We start from the raw sequence: 19,231 nt of genomic DNA, 5'->3' as shown, positions 1-19,231 counted from the left end.
TTTGGCCATTTTGAGAGGTTAATGGAAACAATGAATGTAATGCTTCAGATTCTCAACTAGCTCAAAGGAAGGTCAGGTTTATAGGTTCTCTAATCAGCCAAACTGTTTTCTGCTGTGCTAACATACTTTCACAAGGGTTTTCAAAGGTATTCTAACCATCCATTAGCCTTCTTACACAGTTAGCAAACACAAAGTACCATAAGAACACTGGAGTGATGGTTGTTGGAAATGGGCCTCTCTACACCTATGAAGATATTGTATTACAAACCAGACGTTTGCAGCTAAAACAGTCATTTACCACATTAACTAGATAGAGTGTATTTCTGAATCATTTAATTTTAGCTTCATTGGAAAAACTGTGCTTTTCTTTCCAAAATAAAGAAATTTCTAAGTGACCCTAAACTTTTGAACGGTAGTATATATCTGAGCATCTTTATGATACTCAAAATCCCACAACTCGCAGTCTCTCAGGGGCATAATAACATAATTTAATTGCCACAGGGGTGATGTTAGTTCATGTTGAGTCCATGCGCTTAAAAAAAATACCACAATTGAAATGTGGTGGGGACAGATCAAGGACCCTTCACATGAAAGAAGCCCAAGGGACACAAAAACTAGATACTAGAGTTCCTATGGGCATGAATAAAAGGACAGGCTTGCTATACATTTACTGACTTATTCTATAGGATAAAGAGCATTCTTATGTGGGAGTGTCTGGGGGGAAGGAGAGGAGGTTGGTAAGAGAGGTGAATTCTAGGGTTGAGCGAAACGGGTCGAGATTTTTCAAAAGTCGCCGACTTTTGGCAAGGTCGGGTTTCATGAAACCCGACCCCAGTGTGGGGTCGGCCATGAAGTCGGCGATCTTTTGAATCTGGAATCGGAATTCCGATACCGATTCACGATATGATTAAGATATCGGGAATTGGTATCGGAATTCAGATTAAAGTGTAAAATAAAGAATTAAAATAAAAAATTTCGCAATACTTACCCTCTGACGCGCCCTGGTACTAACCGGCAGTCTTCATTCCTTAGAATCAGCCTTCCAGGACCTGGCGGTGACGTCGCGGTGACGTCGCGGCTTGTGATTGGCCGCGCGGCCGCCCATGTGACCGCTCGCGCGACCAATCAGAAGCCGTGACGTCACCGAAGGTCCTTCAAGCGCTGATTCTTAGGAAGGAAGGCTGTCGGAAGGAAGCAGGGCGCTTCCGAGGGTGAGTATATTCCTATTAGGTATATACTCACCCTCGGAAGCGCCCTGCTTCCTTCCGACAGCCTTCCTTCCTAAGAATCAGCGCTTGACGGACCTTCGGTGACGTCACGGCTTCTGATTGGTCGCGCGAGCGGTCACATGGGCGGCCGCGCGGCCAATCACAAGCCGCGACGTCACCGCGACGTCACCGCCAGGTCCTGGAAGGCTGATTCTAAGGAAGGAAGACTGCCGGTTAGTACCAGGGCGCGTCAGAGGGTAAGTATTGCGATATTTTTTATTTTAATTCTTTATTTTACACTAAAATATGGATCGCAGGGCCTGAAGGAGAGTTTCCGCTCCTTCAGACCCTGGGAACCATGGAAACCCAATGCACTGCATTGGGTTTCGAGTTTCGGACGACCCCGACCCCCACTTTTTTATAGGATCGGCCGATTTCACTCGACCCGACTTTTGAAAAAGTCGGGTTTCGTGAAACCCGACCCGATCATATAAAAGTAAAGGTCGCTCATCCCTAGTGAATTCCTCTCTCCATTTCCTTCTATTCCCTTATTTTTATAGGGCTACTTTGAGAATGGGAACACTCTGAAATATGATCAAGAACCAGTCGGTTTGAAAAGTGTAAAGCCATCTCGTTAATGGGTTCTTGCTTTTTTTTCTAAGCTAATACTAATCTTTTACACCATAATTTTAACCATGTTATACATTAAACATGACTATTTTTAAATAATAGTTCACCGATGGATCTGTTGCTGGATACCTTTCCTTCTTTGATACCACTCACTTTCTGCTAACACAAACTTATTTCCGTGCACAGCCATTGGATTATACTTCGATGAGCTGGATTTTTTCTACAAAGTAATAAGTATTTGATACACTGCCGATCTTTCAAGTTTTCCTACCTACAATGAATAGAGAGGTCTGTAATTTTTATCGTAGGTTCACTTCAACTGTGAGTGATTTTTAAATAATTAAATTGCATTTTATTGCATGAAATAATTATTTGATCACCTACCAACCAACAAGAATTTGGGCTTTCATAGACCTGTTAGTTTTTCTTTATGATGCTCTCATACTCTGCAATCATTACCTGTGTTAATCAGAAATTAGCCCAGAACTACACAGGAGATCCTGGTCATTGACCTGAAGAGAGCTGGGACCACATTCTCAAACACTACCATTAGCAAAACAGAATGACATCATGGATTAAAATCCTAGAGGGCATGCAAGATCCCTCTGCTCATGTCAGCACATGTCCAGGCCCGTTTGAAGCTCTCAAATGACCATCTGAATGATCCAGTGGAGGCATGAGACTAGGTCATGTGGTCAGATGAGATGAAAATATAACTTTTTGGTTTCAACTTCATTCACTGTGTTTGGAGGAAGTAGAAGGATGAGTACAACCCCAAAAACACTGCCTCAACCATGAAGCATAGTGGGGGAAACATCATACTTAGCGTGTGCTTTTCTGCAAAGGAGCCAGAACGACTGCACCGTATTGAAGGGAGGATGGGCAGGGTCATGTATCTCGAGATCTTGACCAACAACCTCTTTCCCTTGGTAAGAGCAATGAAGTTGGGTCATCGCTGGGTCTTCCAGCATGACAATGACCCGAAACACACAGCCAGAGCAACTAAGGAGTGGTTCCGTAAAAAGCATTTCAAGGTCCTGGAGTGGCCTAGCCAGTCTCCAGACTTGCGACTACCAGAAAATCTTTGGAGGGAGCTGAAACTCAATTTTGTCCAGTGACAGCCTCAAAAACTGAAAGATCTGAATAAGATCTGTATGGAGGAGTGGGACAAAATCTCGCTGAAGTGTGTGCAAACTTGATCAAGAACTACAGGAAACGTCTGACCTTTGTAATTGCAAACAAATAAAAACACTTATTTCATGCAATAAAGTGCTAATTCATTATGTGAAAATCATACAATGTGATTTTCTGTTTTTTATTGTTAGATTCTGTCTCTCACAGTTGAAGTATACCTACGATAAAAATTACAGTCCTCTCCATTCTTTGTAGGTGGGAAAACTTGCAAAATCGGCAGTGTATCAAATTCTTACCGGTATTTTCATCACTGAGCAAACCTTTGTAGAGGATATGAGGACCCATGAAGGCAAAGACACAGCTTTGATTTCATTAAATGGAAAGAGGGAACCTAAATAGGTCACTCCTTATTCCCATAGGGCCTGAAATATTAGCAAACAATAAATGCAAACAATGTAATATTAGCCAGAGAAGTCTTGCACCAACGATGCCTGTTACAAAAGGAATGGTAAGCAGGTGGGTGAATAAGAATTTGACAGTCTTACAGGGGTCGAGTGACGATATGACACTGCTGATTTATCCATAATATGGGTCATTAATAGCAAATCAGTGGGTGTTTGACAGCTCCCCCCCCCCCACACACACACACGCATGCACGTATTTGCTTTCTCAGTTCCACCAGTGGCGGGATGTAAACATTAAATAGAGCTTTTCTCGATGTGTAATGGATATTGCCAAGAACTGAAGATTAAAATAGACTAGATGGGTATTTCCTGAAGGAACTACAGATAGTGCTTTGGAATGGTGCCCGGGCTGCCCCTGCAAGACTTTCACACTTGGGTGCCCCTCAGGTGCTGATTTGGTGGGCGGGGCCACTCTGGGTCCGATTTGGTGGGCGGGGCCACTCTGGGTCAGATTTGGTGGGCGGGGTCACTCTGGGTCGATTTGGTGGGCGGGGTCACTCTGGGTCTGATTTGGTGGGCGGGGTCACTCTGGGTCCGATTTGGTGGGCGGGGTCACTCTGGATCCGATTTGGTGGGCGGGGCCCCTCAGGGTCCGATTTGGTGGTCAGGGCCCCTCAGGGTCCGATTTGGTGGTCGGGGCCCCTCAGGGTCCGATTTGGTGGTCGGGGCCCCTCGGCCTCCGATTTGGTGGTCGGGGCCCCTCGGCCTCCGATTTGGTGGTCGGGGCCCCTCGGCCTCCGATTTGGAGGTCGAGGCCCCTCAGGGTCCGATTTGGTGGTCGGGGCCCCTCAGGGTCCGATTTGGTGGTCGGGGCCCCTCAGGGTCCGATTTGGAGGTCGGGGCCCCTCAGGGTCCGATTTGGTGGTCGGGGCCCCTCAGGGTCCGATTTGGAGGTCGGGGCCCCTCAGGGTCCGATTTGGTGGTCGGGGCCCCTCAGGGTCCGATTTGGTGGTCGGGGCCCCTCAGGGTCCGATTTGGTGGTCGGGGCCCCTCAGGGTCCGATTTGGTGGTCGGGGCCCCTCAGGGTCCGATTTGGGGGTCGGGGCCCCTCAGGGTCCGATTTGGTGGTCGGGGCCCCTCAGGGTCCGATTTGGTGGTCGGGGCCCCTCAGGGTCCGATTTGGTGGTCGGGGCCCCTCAGGGTCCGATTTGGAGGTCGGGGCCCCTCAGGGTCCGATTTGGTGGGCGGATTCACTCGGGGTCCGATTTGGTGGGCGGGGTCACTCGGGGTCCGATTTGGTGGCGGGGTCACTCTGGGTCCGATTTGGTGGGCGGGGTCACTCTGGGTCCGATTTGGTGGGCGGGGTCACTCTGGGTCCGATTTGGTGGGCGGGGCCACTCTGGGTCAGATTTGGTGGGCGGGGCCAGTCTAGGTCAGATTTGGTGGGCGGGGTCACTCTGGGTCAGATTTGGTGGGCGGGGTCACTCTGGGTCAGATTTGGTGGGCGGGGCCACTCTGGGTCAGATTTGGTGGGCGGGGCCACTCTGGGTCAGATTTGGTGGGCGGGGCCACTCTGGGTCAGATTTGGTGGGCGGGGCCACTCTGGGTCAGATTTGGTGGGCGGGGCCACTCTGGGTCAGATTTGGTGGGCGGGGCCACTCTGGGTCAGATTTGGTGGGCGGGGCCACTCTGGGTCAGATTTGGTGGGCGGGGCCACTCTGGGTCAGATTTGGTGGGCGGGGCCACTCTGGGTCAGATTTGGTGGGCGGGGCCACTCTGGGTCAGATTTGGTGGGCGGGGCCACTCTGGGTCAGATTTGGTGGGCGGGGCCACTCTGGGTCAGATTTGGTGGGCGGGGCCACTCTGGGTCAGATTTGGTGGGCGGGGCCACTCTGGGTCAGATTTGGTGGGCGGGGCCACTCTGGGTCAGATTTGGTGGGCGGGGTCACTCTGGGTCCGATTTGGTGGGCGGGGTCACTGGGTCCGATTTGGTGGGCGGGGTCACTCTGGGTCAGATTTGGTGGGCGGGGTCACTCTGGGTCAGATTTGGTGGGCGGGGTCACTCTGGGTCACATTTGGTGGGCGGGGTCACTCTGGGTCAGATTTGGTGGGCGGGGTCACTCTGGGTCAGATTTGGTGGGCGGGGCCACTTTGGGTCAGATTTGGTGGGCGGGGCCACTCTGGGTCAGATTTGGTGGGCGGGGTTACTCTGGGTCAGATTCGGTGGGCGGGGTCACTCGGGGTCCGATTCGGGGGTCCGGGTCACTCGGGGTCCGATACGGGGGCGGGGTCACTCAGGGTCTGATTTGGGGGGCGGGGGAGCACTTACTTTTTCACACACGGGACCTGGGTGCACTTACTTTTCACCCACGGGACCAGGGGTGCACTTACTTTTCACCCACGGGACCAGGGGTGCACTTACTTTTCACCCACGGGATCGGGGGTGCACTTACTTTTCACCCATAGGACCCGGGGTGCACTTACTTTTCACACACGGGACCAGGGATGCACTTACTTTTCACACACGGGACCGGGGATGCACTTACTTTTCACACACGGGACAGGGGGTGCACTTACTTTTCACCCATGGGACTGGGGTGCACTTATTTTTCACACACGGGACCGGGGGTGCACTTACTTTTCACCCACGGGACCGGGGGTGCACTTACTTTTCACACCCGGGACCAGGGATGCACTTACTTTTCACACACGGGACCGGGGTGCACTTACTTTTCACACTCAGGACCTGGGTGCACTTACTTTTCACACTCAGGAACGGGGGTGCACTTACTTTTCACACACGGGACCGGGGGTGCACTTACTTTTCACTCACGGGACCGGGGGTGCACTTACTTTTCACCCACGGGACCGGGGGTGCACTTACTTTTCACACCCGGGACCAGGGATGCACTTACTTTTCACACCCGGGACCAGGGATGCACTTACTTTTCACACATGGGACCGAGGGTGCACTTACTTTTCACTTACGGGACCTGGGGTGCGCTTACTTTTCACACTCAGGACCGGGGGTGCACTTACTTTTCACACACGGGACTGGGGTGCACTTAATTTTCACCCACGGGACTGGGGGTGCACTTACTTTTCACAAACGGAATCGGGGTGCACTTACTTTTCACACACATGGGACCGGGGTGCACTTACTTTTCACACCAGGAACGGGGGTGCACTTACTTTTCACACACGGGACCGGAGGTGCACTTACTTTTCACAGACCGGATCGGGGGTGCACTGGGCACCTCAGGGTCAGATTTGGTGTGCGGGTCACTTTAAGAGCTGATATTATCTGGCAAAACTGTGTCCTGGTGGGGTCATGTAGAGTTCGTAGGCGTTGGCATAGTAACTGGGTCTGACTTCGCATATCAATGAGCTGATCAGCCAGGTGGCAGTTGGGCTGATTTCTGAGGCAATTTCAAAATAACTGCCATTATAAGCTTATGGCAAGATTTCCCTATTGAAATGCATTGAGACAACATTTTCAAACGCAAATTGCGCCAAAACTACAAATCCGATCAACACGAAAAATACTTAGCACACCTGCCAGGAACGCTGGCTTCGAAATGACACCTCACTGGAGTTTGTGCGTGCAGCGGTTCGGGCCGCATTAATTGCGGACTGAATAATAATAAGAAGAATAAGTTGACTACGGTGGAATAACAATATAGTGCTTTTTACAAAGCACTATAAAAAGACATAAAATCAACAAACAACAAATCAAAAGTGCGGCCTTACAACAAGTCACAATTCCAATGCCTTAGCACTAAGCAGGTGTCTGCCATGATAAAGGTTGGGGCAACACAGGTGCAAAATAGTAATGAAACAATCACTCACATGCCCACCAAGATGAGGTGGTCGCCTAGTATTATAAATGTAAACTAATGAGGCTTGTATAGGGCTCCAGTCACACAGATTCATGTTGTGCACAGCATACAGCTTACAGCCTATTAGTGACACCCAGAATTTTAAAACAGGCGGGCCTCCCAAAACTATATAAGTGCACCCCACTGGGACAAACCCTATTTACCACACCAAAACTTTTATAAGGTTTAGGTAAAAATAGCTAGACTTGTAAAATGCTGAAAAAAGAAAATAAATAGCTAACCCTTATCAAGGATCCTCATTACTTGCGAGTCCCTAAACTAATTCAATTGAAAATTTAACTAGAACTAAAACTAAAAAATGAAGGCAGATTTTTGGGCTGCTTGTTTGATTCTATGTCCTTTTTTTTTTTTTTTTTTTTTATTTATTTTAAATTCTTAATCTAATTAGTTTGGGGATTCTCAAGTAGTGAGGATTCTTGACGAGGGTTGAGAGCTTGTGTATTTTGGCCAAAATATTTATCAATACCTCATTTATTTACTTACATCATTCAACATTTTGCAGATTGATCTATTTTTATGCAGGATGCAGCTTGGTCCCTTCAACTTTGGCTTGGTAGATAGGGTTTTGACCTTGTGGAGTGCACATATATAATGCTGAGCAGTTCGCCTGATCTAATAGTAACCATGTTATTAATAGGCTGTTAGCCAACACTATGCATCACACTTATCAGTGTGACTGGCGTCCTACACAAGCCTTATACGGGTGCATTTGTAATACTAAGCAACCACAGCCTCCATGATTGGTAGGGGTGTGAGTGGTTGTTCATTAGTATGTAGCACCTGTGATGCCCCCACCTTTATCACGGGGGTCATCTTTACCCTGCTAAGGCATTTGAATTCTGACTTGTAAGGCCGCTATTTTTGGTCTGTTATTTCAAAAACTGGAGGTCAATTTCTATTTAATGGAAAAAGAGCTAATCTGCAGTTTTCATCACCGATCCCTACACATTGTCCAGAGTGTTTGGCATCAATATATGCCTTGACAATTCCTTTAACTTCGAATGGAGGGGGATGTATGTGGTGTATGTGGCACTGTATATGGCTAAGCCAACACATGTAGATTCTGACCACATCTCCAGGGCATATTTCTCAACTTCACAGATATTGTGTGCTATCTCAAACGTAAGTGTAGACCAACAATTAATTTCATTGATATCCAACAGCTTTAGGCTATGTGCACATGTTGCCGATTTTGCTGCAGATCCGCAGCGGATTGGCCACTGCGGATTAGCAGCAGTTTTCCATGAGTTTACAGTACCATGTAAACCTATGGAAAACAAAATCCGCAGTGCACATGCTGCGGAAAAAAACGCGCGAAAACGTAGCGTTGTTTATTCCGCTGCAGGTCAATTCTTTGTGCAGATTCCGCAGTGGTTTACACCTGCTCCATAATAGGAATCTGCAGGTGGAATCCACACAAAATCCCCCCAAAAATCGAGGTAAATCCATGGTAATTCCGCAGGAAATCTGCAATGCGGTTTACCTGCAGATTTACCAAAATCAGTCCAGAAAAATCCGCAGAGTAATCCGCAATGTGTGCACATACCCTTAAGGTTCTGTCTCTTTTATTAATAGTCAGTCGTGATTTACATGAGATAGTCATGATTCTACCAGTCATTGCTCTGGGAGGTGAATAAACTTTGGATTTGTGTTTGGTAGAAATTATAACCATATATTTTATGAAAGATAACGAAACTTCCAATCTGTGTATAATAAATTATTCATATTTTCAGTATTTTCTCACCATTGTTCCTCTGCTTCCTTCTGAGCTTGACATCTGGCTCTTTCTGCCATGAGTTCCTCACATATTTGCTCGTATGGTTTATCTCCCTGGGCTTCTCCAACAATCCAAACCCATACTTCTCCATCAGCCCCTTTCAGCCACTCAATATGTTTTGAATTGTCTATAAAAAAAAAACCACATAAAAAAATAATTTCTGTGTACCTGCACTAGACATCAGTGAAACATCTATAACTTCATCTTCTTTTACTTGCTAGCCTACAGGCAAAGAAGTCTGAAGTCTGGCGATAGGATCGATCACACAGGCTGATTGTAATCGGGGACAAACAAAGGTCTGCATGTGAGCTGTAAGCAAGAAAAACCTTACAAAGTTGAGTTTTTTTTTATTTTAAATGGAATATTAAAACATGTTGCAATTATGTACATATCTTTTAAAAATATTTTTTTTAATTAATAAATGGTATTCTATATTCTTAGGATATACCGGCACCATCATTAAGAGAAAACATACAGTATATTAGCCATGTGCTATCCCTCGCTAAGTTGAATATACATAGCTGATATATATATATATATATATATATATATATATATATATATATATATATATATATACATACAATAAAACAGATAAGTTCAGTAGTTCAGTTTTTTTAAATAAAATAAGAAATTAAGAAAACAGTTTTAAAGGATGGTTTACACATAGACGAATAGCTATAGAGACCTTTCACAGCAATCCCTAGTAAATCTGCAGGGAAATCTCATGTGGTAACATTGTGCTGATGGTATTACTGATTATGCTTTGGAAAAGAGCTGATTCATTAAGAAAAAATAAAAAAAAACTATGCTCAGGTCAGAGGGGATCAGAGACGTATAACCATAGAAGTGCCAATGGAGGTGAGATTAGAGATATTTTTTTTACTAGAAACAGGTGAATGAGCAAAGAAATCCACACAATTTTTTTTACAAACTTACCTTGGCTTGCATATTTTGTGCATATTTCAGATTTTAAATACAATAGATTATAATCAATGACCAATCTTAGGCCAGAGTCACACTACAGCGAGATACGGCCGAGTCTCGCAGGTTAAAAACAAGCTCTGGCACCGGCACTCCGGAGCGGAGCGTGCAGCTCCATGTAATGCTATGTGGCTGCACGCTCCGTTCTGGAGTGCCGGTGCCAGAGCTTGTTTTTAACCTGCGAGACTCCGCCGTATCTCGCTGTGTGTGATCCCGGCCTTAGTAAGACATTGGCGTGCTACAGTTTAAAAAATGTATACTGCAGGTGAATTCCTAGGTAGGAACGCCACGTGTCGCAAGCATGCACGAGATTTCATGCCGTCCAACCAAGACAAGGAGTGTATCAAGGATGTGAATCATACCGAGACAGGAGAGATTAGAAGAGCTGAGGTAGGACTATTCCAGAGGGAAAGAAGTCTCGGCAGACTAGTCCTGCTTTATCAGCATATACAATGCTGCAGATTAAAGCTTCAATTTGAAAAGAAAGCAGCATTACGGTGCCATTGATCAGAATACAATAATTGGTATATGCACTACTATCATACTGGTTTTGAACAGTTATGTGACCTGACAGTGTCGTAACTTGAAACTCATGGGCCCCGATGCAAAAGCTTCAATGGGGCCCCCAAATATTTTAAATCTTTAATTGCAATAGTCTTTTTTTATAAGCCAAAGGGACTTTTAGGGCCCCCTAGGCTCCAGGGCGATTGCAATCCCTGCACCTGTTGTAGTTACACCCCTGGGACCTGACCGTTCTGTGCTGACCCAGAATTTTCTGACTCCTCTATATTCAGTAAGGCTGGTTTCACACTTGCGTTTTGATCAGCAGCATTTTAAACGCAAACGCATTTGGTGCAAAAACGCGTTTAAACGCGATTAAACGCTGCGTTTTTTAGGTGCATGCGGTTTTGCATGTTTTAACGCAAACGCGGCTTTTAGACGCGTTTTACAAGCGTTTTTTCCTGCTTTTGCACTTTTGAAACACATGATGAGAAGTGTGGGACAGCTGCCAATCATCAAAATCAACTAGAAAACTATAAACAGAAATACCTAGGGTTAGGGTTAGGGTTAGGATCCCTAGTAAGCCTAGGGATCCTAACCCTAACCCTAAAACACAAACTCTATTCCTAACCCTAACCCTAACTCTAACACAAACTCTAACACAAACTCTAACTCAAACTCTAACACTAACCCTAAAACACAAACTTTATCCCTAACCCTAACCCTAAAACACAAACTCTAACCCTATCCCTAACCCAAACTCTAACCCTAACCCTAACCCAAACTCTAACCCTAACCCTAGCACAAACTCTAACAAACTCTAACACAAACTCTAACCCTAACCCTAACACAAACTCTAACAAATTCTTACACAAACTCTAACCCTAACCCTAACACAAACTCTAACACAAACTCTAACACAAACTCTAACACAAACTCTAACCCTAACCCTAAAACACAAACTCTAACCCTAACCCTAACGCTAAAACACAGACTCGAACCCTAACCCTAACCCAAACTCTAACCCTAACCCTAACACAAACTCTAACAAACTCTAACACAATCTCTAACTCTAACCCTAACCTTAAAACACAAACTCTAACCCTAACCCTAAAACACAAACTCTAATCCTAACCCTAACCCTAAAACACAAACTCTAACCCTAACCCTAACCCAAACTCTAACCCTAACCCTAACACAAACTCTAACACTAACCCTAACACAAACTCTAACAAACTCTAACACAAACTCTAACCCTAACCCTAACCCTAAAACACAAACTCTAACCCTAACCCTAACCCTAAAACACAAACTCTAACCCTAACCCTAACCCAAACTCTAACCCTAACCCTAACACAAACTCTAACAAACTCTAACACAAACTCTAACCCTAACCCTAAAACACAAACTCTAACCCTAACCCAAACTCTAACCCTAACCCTAACACAAACTCTAACACTAACCCTAACACAAACTCTAACAAACTCTAACACAAACTCTAACCCTAACCCTAACCCTAAAACACAAACTCTAACCCTAACCCTAACCCTAAAACACAAACTCTAACCCTAACCCAAACTCTAACCCTAACCCAAACACTAACCCTAACACAAACTCTAACACAAACTGTAACCCTAACCCTAACCCTAAAACACAAACTCTAACCCTAACACAAACTCTAACCCTAACCCAAACTCTAACCCTAACCCTAGGGACCCTAACTCTAACCCTTGGGTTAGGGTTAGGGTTAGGATCCCTTAGGGTTAGGGTTAGGGTTTGGGGGTGGCTTATCAGTGTGTATTCTTGTGTTTTTCTATAAAAACGCATGCAAATGCATGTGCTTAAAAACGCATGTGTTTACATAGACATCAATACGTTTTTTTGCCACAAAAAAAACGCATATGTTTTTTTGCGGCAAAAAACACCGCTAAAATTGCTACATGTTGCATTTCTGCAATACAACGCATGCAGAGAAAAAACACATGTATTGCAAAAATGCGTCAAAACGCATGCAAAAAACGCATGCGTTTTTAAGTATAGGAAAAAAACGCATGCGCTTTTTTGCGTTTTTTAGCGCAAAAATGCAAAAAAAACCCGCAAATGTGAAACCAGCCTTACTCATAAAATTTGCAGGCCACCACGGTACTCATTGTATGGTGATCTTGACTCTTTTTTCCTGGGGTGCCCTCACTTATTAGATGTTAGCATATACTGTATACTGTAGTACTGTTGATATATACATCTGATCACTAAGTCCTTCATATTTTATGAGGTCCTGGTTGTGGTACAATCATAACATTTAGCATTTGGACCATGAATGGTTGTGCACCTTGGATTCAGATCTACCGAGAAGCATCTTGAGTGGCTTGGGTTTGTCTATACTCTCATATGATGTCTAACGATTGTTTATAATGTTGGAAATTAGTTCCACTACACATTTACAGGAAATTTGCTTACAGTAAGGAATGGTAAGAGAAGAATTCATATGCCAGGTTATAGTAAATTTCCCCTTTAAGAAGTGCATAAAAATCAACTAAAGCATGGAAAACATTAACCTTGAATATAACATTCATAAAGAAAGGGGCTGTTCTACATCATCAGCGTGCAGTATCCTGATATAACTGTGCTATTTGTCATGATCAGGGCGAGATTTCCCACATGGGGAAGTAAACATTTGTATTGCGGATTCTAGGAGTTAGGGTCAGTAATCACATCTGAGATGTCAATTTCTAAGTAATTGTCTATGAATGCTCTAGTAGTTGTATTGATCTAAGCTGACGCTCAGCCTCCAACTCTATGGTCCTGTAAGGAACAGAAAGTAACATTATCTACTGGTCTTATTTTTTTACTTTAAGTGCTTTAGTTGATAGTTGCCTTATTTTATAGCACCTAAGACAACATTTACTACTAAGGATTAAACTGGTCAAGGAAATAGATATAATTGGAAGAATTTATGAAGATAGCTGGAGCAAGATGTCCCTCATTTATAGATGCAGATGTTGAGTACCACATTACATGAAAGGTCGTGATTCTGGCTGCTGTCAGGAACATGTATCGAACGTGGAAGCAGGGGCAATGCCCTTAAGGAACGAGAAGCCATGATGAGAGAGTAATAGGTAAATGATTTGCTTTATTAGTCTGATCCTGGGACTTATTTAGGGGTCTGTTCTATGGCTTCACTTAGGGCTCTGATCTGCGTGGCCCATGTTTGGGGTAACTCCCTCAAAGATTTGTCATCGGTCCGTTGTAAGGTGCTAGCAGGTGCGTAGGATGCAGTGACACAAAGAAGACAGAGCAAGGGTTAACAGGGATTTTCTGTAACACAATAATAAATCAAGCAAGGGGTATTATTGTAAAAAAAACAAGAGTTCAACTTATCAGTCTCTGGGCTTTGGTAGGAGGTGGCTGGAAGATCTCTCGGTGGCGCCACAGTCTGCGCAAGAAGTCTCCAATCTGGTCCAGTAGAAAGGTGATGCACTGGCTCCTTGCGGTGGTGAATCTTCTGGGTCCTTCGGCACGTGATCTCCTATTCCTGGCATGAGATGTCATAGAGGTGTTGATCCATAGCACGGCAGACATAAGCAAACAGTTAGGCAGACAAGGCCACAGGAGTGATATGCAGTCCAGCAGTCATGGCCACAGGAGCAGGCCGGCACTCAGTTGGCTCCACAGGGAAAGGACTCAGTGGGGCCTCTGCGGTGTTGAGCAGAACAATGTTCTGAGGTACAAATAAGTCACTGTACGGTGCGGGGCTCTCTCTGGGCCCTGGTTAGTCAGTCGGGATGGCACTGCTAACTGGGTGAGAAGGCACAGATAGCTGGAGTGGGTAAGTTGAGAGGGAGTCAACCGTCTCTGTGCTTTCATGCTGATTCCCCGCCAAAAGATCCGTCTTCCGTGCACACTGCTATTTATGTCATACCTTCTCCCTTCAGTCAGGTGTCCTGAACTGCTCTGGTCAGAAATCTCTTCCCCCTGAAATAATTGTGACAGCCCCAATAGTTCTGGCCCAGACATGCAAGAGGGACCGTTAGCTTGGCTCTGCTCCCTACACCAGCACACTTGTTATTTGCATGTGGAGGATAATTCAGAGTAAAAACTCTAGAATGCAAATCTGACACATCTTTCACGGTCTCTGGATTAGGCCAGTCTTGAATCACAGGAATCTTCTCTCTAGAGGGTTCTACTCCTTCAGCAGAAACAACATGGCCCAAGTATTCAATTTGCATGCGAAACAAATGGCACTTCTGGGGCTTCACTTTTAGTCCGTGTCTCTGAAGACGGGCCAGCACTTGTTCTAGGCGCTGTAGATGTTCCTCAAATGTAGCCGTAAAAACTCTAATGTCATCTACATAGATGAGTATAGATTCCAAGTTCAAATCTCCTAGGCACCTCTCCATTAGACGTTGAAAAGTTCCAGGAGCGTTGGCTAAGCTGAACGGCATACGGTTGAACTCCTACAGGCCCATGAGCAGGCAAAGTCCAGTGTAGAAAAGAACCTGGCTTTCCCCAGAGCAGACAAGGACTCTTCAATCCGGGATAATGGGTATGAGTTTCTCACAGTACAGGCATTGCGCTTTCGGTAATCCACACAAAAACGTAAGGTGCTGTCTTTCTTCCAACTAACACAATTGAGGCAGCCCACAGACTCTGGCTCTCCCTAATCACACCGGACTGCAACATCTGGTTCAACATGCTCTTCCATTCCTGGTATAACTGTGGGGGAATTTGCCGGTAATGCTCTCCTATGAGCGTGGTGTTTCCGGTTAGTATTTTGTGCGTAATGGCTGTGGTGCAGCTAAAATCATCTTCATGAAGAGCAAAAACATCTTTATACCTCCCCAGCAGAGCTTCTATCTGTTGCACCTGAGTGAGTGTGAGTTCGGCCAGCTCAGCCCGAATTTGTTCTAATATGGGTTGGCCCTCTTTGATGTATTGAGGTTCTGGCACAGAATTGGAGTTTACTGACACAGTCCAGGGGTCTCCAGGCTGTATCTCCAGTTGTACTGTTTGTGGGGGGCATTATTTCTTCAGGTAGGTTCATTGTTCGGGCCACCACACTTCTGAAAGTAACAGCAATATCCTGGTCTCCTAAGTTAATGCACCATATCGGAACAGTCCCCTGTCATACAATGGCTAAGGTATGCGCCACTAGGAGTCCTGTGAGTAACTGCTCTAAAGAAGATGGTTCAATTTGGACCTCAACACCCTCTAAGGTGATACAGGAACAAACTGGCAGGGGCAACACTGTTTGTTCTGGTGGAAGAGCGATTTTGGTGGAGGCCGGGACGATTACCTTTCCTAACACTCCTCCCTCACAGTTAGACTCTTGTACTTGTGCCACTCGTGCCAGTTGCTGAAAAATTCTTCTCTGTGGTGTATGTGGACCCCACTGTTTTAGAGTCTCGTTAGAGGGCGCCCTGATGAGAAGGCTTCCAAACTCCTTCAGCATATTCATACTCAAGGTGACAACAGGTCCATTACTCACTTCTCCCTGTGTCAGTACCACGCCTTTCCATCCCAGGTCTTTCCCACAGATGGACACTTGCATCCATACAACCCCCGCCACCATTAACTTTATCACAGGGCCCCAGTCAGGCCGTTTTGCTCTGGGAAAATGTCATCGGAAATAAGCTTCTGGCATCGTTGTCACCTGCAAACCCGTATCCACCAGACATTGCACTGCACGTCCGTCTATTTCTGCCCATACCAGGGGGCATGTTGACTCTAAACTTGTGGGACTTCCACTACTCTTCCTCTCCTGTTCTGGCTCTGGGCGGCATCCCCCTGGCTGAGAGCCCTCTAGTTTAAGTGAGACGTCACTCTTCCTCAGCGGGTGCACTCCCGTGCAATGTGTCCACTCTCTCAGCAGTTGAAACAAGTGATGAGTCACAGCTGGGAGTTATGGCGGGGGTCTGGGACATCCCTGCTCTCTGAAGCATTACTGATAGCCTCTGTTTTTTTCTTTATGTCAGCCAGTTCCACTTTCACACTCACAAGTTCTCTCCTCATTTATTCCACCCATTGGAGTTCAACAATGGCATTTACAGACACTCCCGCACTCTGGACCTTCCCCACTGGGACTGTCACCCCCTGCTCCTGTTCACACATGTGTGCCTCACTCCCTACCTGGCACTGGTAACCAGGTGAGAAGGCATAGATAGCTGAAGTCAGTAAGTCGAGATGTAGTCAACCGTCTCTGTGCTCTCACACTGATTCCCCGCCAAAAGCCCCGTCTCCCACGCACATCGCTATTTATGATTGACCTGCCCCTATCAGTCATGTGTCCTGAACTGCTCTGGTCAGAAATCACTTCCCTCTGAAATAAATGTGACAGCCCCGATAGATCCGGCCCAGACACGCAAGAGGGACCGTTAGCTTTGCTCTCCTCCCTACACCAGCACACTTGTTATTTGTTTGTGGAGGATAATTCAGAGTAAAACCTCTAGAATGCAAATCTGACACATTGTGGAGGATTCAAATGCAACTACTGAAAGGACAAACATTGGCATTCAGAGGTTTTCCACTTAAGTGGCACTCCTCCTCCCATCAAAGTTTTTATCTTCTTAATATATTATAAGCATCATATTATAAAGCATGGTGTTCTTACAATTGCTCCTTTTGGATTCTAATTGGCTGATTCTTCTCTTTTCTTTGTAGAAACAGGAAGTCTCTTATCTCTGCACTTATCATTCCCCTCCTCAACTCCTGACCCAACTACTCTGCTCCCTCCTTCCAGGGACTTTTTCAGTGACTGATGAGTGATGCAGGGAAAAGAGACTATCTGTATCTACATAGAGCTTTGAAGGATTCAGTTAGTCAGCTTTTAATCATGTGATGTCATAGACCTAATGGAAAACAGAATAATTATCTGGGTAGAAAGGCAAAATGAGCAATTGTAAGTACACAATGCTGTATAATATGATGACTGCAATATAATAAGAGGATAAAAACTTTGATGGCAGTGCATCTTTAATACATTTGGAACTTATACACAGGAAAAGTTATGTTGGATCACTACGGATTCCACTGCAAGACTATAAAGGAGGTATTTGTCATCGCAATCATAGTCCCCATGGTTCCTCAGCATACCATGTTATTCATGTCAGGTCATACTGTTTTTTTTATGCTCGAGCAGAGCAATTAGCTGTACTGTACAGTGACACTAAAGTCAGAAGATTATTCTAGGAGACTAGCTGCGTGATATAAATTCCACTTCCTTAAAGGGGATCTGTCACCTCTATGACGAATGTAATGTATTAATATGGGCATACTTGTGATAGATATGCTACACTAATCCTACCTGTTTGCCTTATATCTGTCTTTTTGTTGAAAAATCATCTTTCATTTCTTTATGCTAATGATTTCTTCAAGGTTCCGGGGTGTGCGGTGCCTGGAAGAAATCTCTGCCTCCTGTCTTCATTTGCGTATCACCGCCTCCCATCAGAATCACAGTACTCTGTGATGTGAAATGGTGGCTCCAGAATTCTGCACCTGCGCAATGCAATAGCGCGATTATACGTACCTATTCTATCATTCTATGGGCATTGGCTTCAGGGTCCTTCTGCGATGTTGTGTGCAGTGATAAGGCGCTCTCTGCACTTCCTTCCTCCCTGCATAGTTAGGAAGCATACAGTTTCTGATGTCCCTGTCACCCATAATAATAATCTTTATTTTTTAATAATAATCCACCCATGCATGATGGGAAGAGAACCTTATCGCCCTACATGCCGGAGGTCATTGCAATGGAAGTAGCAGTGACTTGCTCAAACCAATGCCCATAGAAGGGTAGCATAGGTGCATACAATTCCACTATTGCAGGACACAGGCGTGGGATTTTACTTCACAGGGCACTATGACACTGATGGGAGGGAGATGGTATGCAAATGAAGACAGGAGGTAGAGATTTCTTCCAGTCACCACACGGCACAGTCTATCACCTGAATGCCCATATTAATAGGTTATATACAGTAGGGGAAATAAGTATTTGATCCCTTGCTGATTTTGTAAGTTTGTCCACTGACAAAGACATGAGCAGTCTATCATTTTAAGTCCAGAATTAGATCATGCCTAGGTTTCAGGCAGCTCATGAAAATATATACATCCAAGAAAACGAAAAAAAGCTATAGCCTTAAAATACAAAACGTTTTATTTCAATCAATAGTTAAAATCAACATTTTAAATACGACAAAAAATAAGAAGTTGCGGAGATATAGTGTAAACCATATATGGACCAGCCTACAGGTAAATGGCACTATTGGGCTTCATGTGAAAAAGGGGCATATAGGTATTCAGAAGAAAGTAGTGAATCTGCGGTGAGAAGAAAACCTCTCCTTAAGTAGATATATTTATACCTATATGGCTTAAGTAAGGATAGTAAATAAGCCTAAGTAAAATATGGCCAAGTGTAATAGCTATATTCACAGCGGTGAGATTTATAAGGTGCAAGTGCAGGTGCAGCTTATTGAGACAACAAAGGGTTAAATTGCCCAATCAGATAGAAACCTGAGGGTTAAATCGCACAGTGGCGTAGGCACATTACCTTGGTTGGCGTGGACCGGTTCCCCAACGCGCGTTTCGCGTGTGGCTTTATCAAGGGGTTAGTGTGGAGTGTGCTACATGTACGGAGCTTATATATCATGCAAGAGGCGGGCATTGGTGGCAGCGGTTGTAAAGGCGCTCCAACGAGGAAGATCC

At 45.2% G+C, this 19,231-nt stretch overlaps 1 protein-coding gene across 1 annotated transcript in view; it reads right to left on the bottom strand.

Annotated features, from left to right (window-relative positions):
* Positions 1-19,231, bottom strand: part of SH2D4B (SH2 domain containing 4B) — an 826,204-nt gene that overhangs the window by 574,885 nt on the left and 232,088 nt on the right. The window contains exon 2 of the mRNA XM_069753125.1: positions 9,020-9,179. Coding sequence (XP_069609226.1) covers positions 9,020-9,179 — 160 coding nt within the window. The remainder of the gene's footprint in view (positions 1-9,019; positions 9,180-19,231) is intronic.

This window comes from Ranitomeya imitator, chromosome 2 (assembly GCF_032444005.1).
Source record: "Ranitomeya imitator isolate aRanImi1 chromosome 2, aRanImi1.pri, whole genome shotgun sequence".
Classification (NCBI taxonomy): domain Eukaryota; kingdom Metazoa; phylum Chordata; class Amphibia; order Anura; family Dendrobatidae; genus Ranitomeya; species Ranitomeya imitator.
The sequence above is the reverse complement of the archived record's forward strand: the minus strand, read 5'-3'. Positions and strand labels throughout refer to the sequence as shown.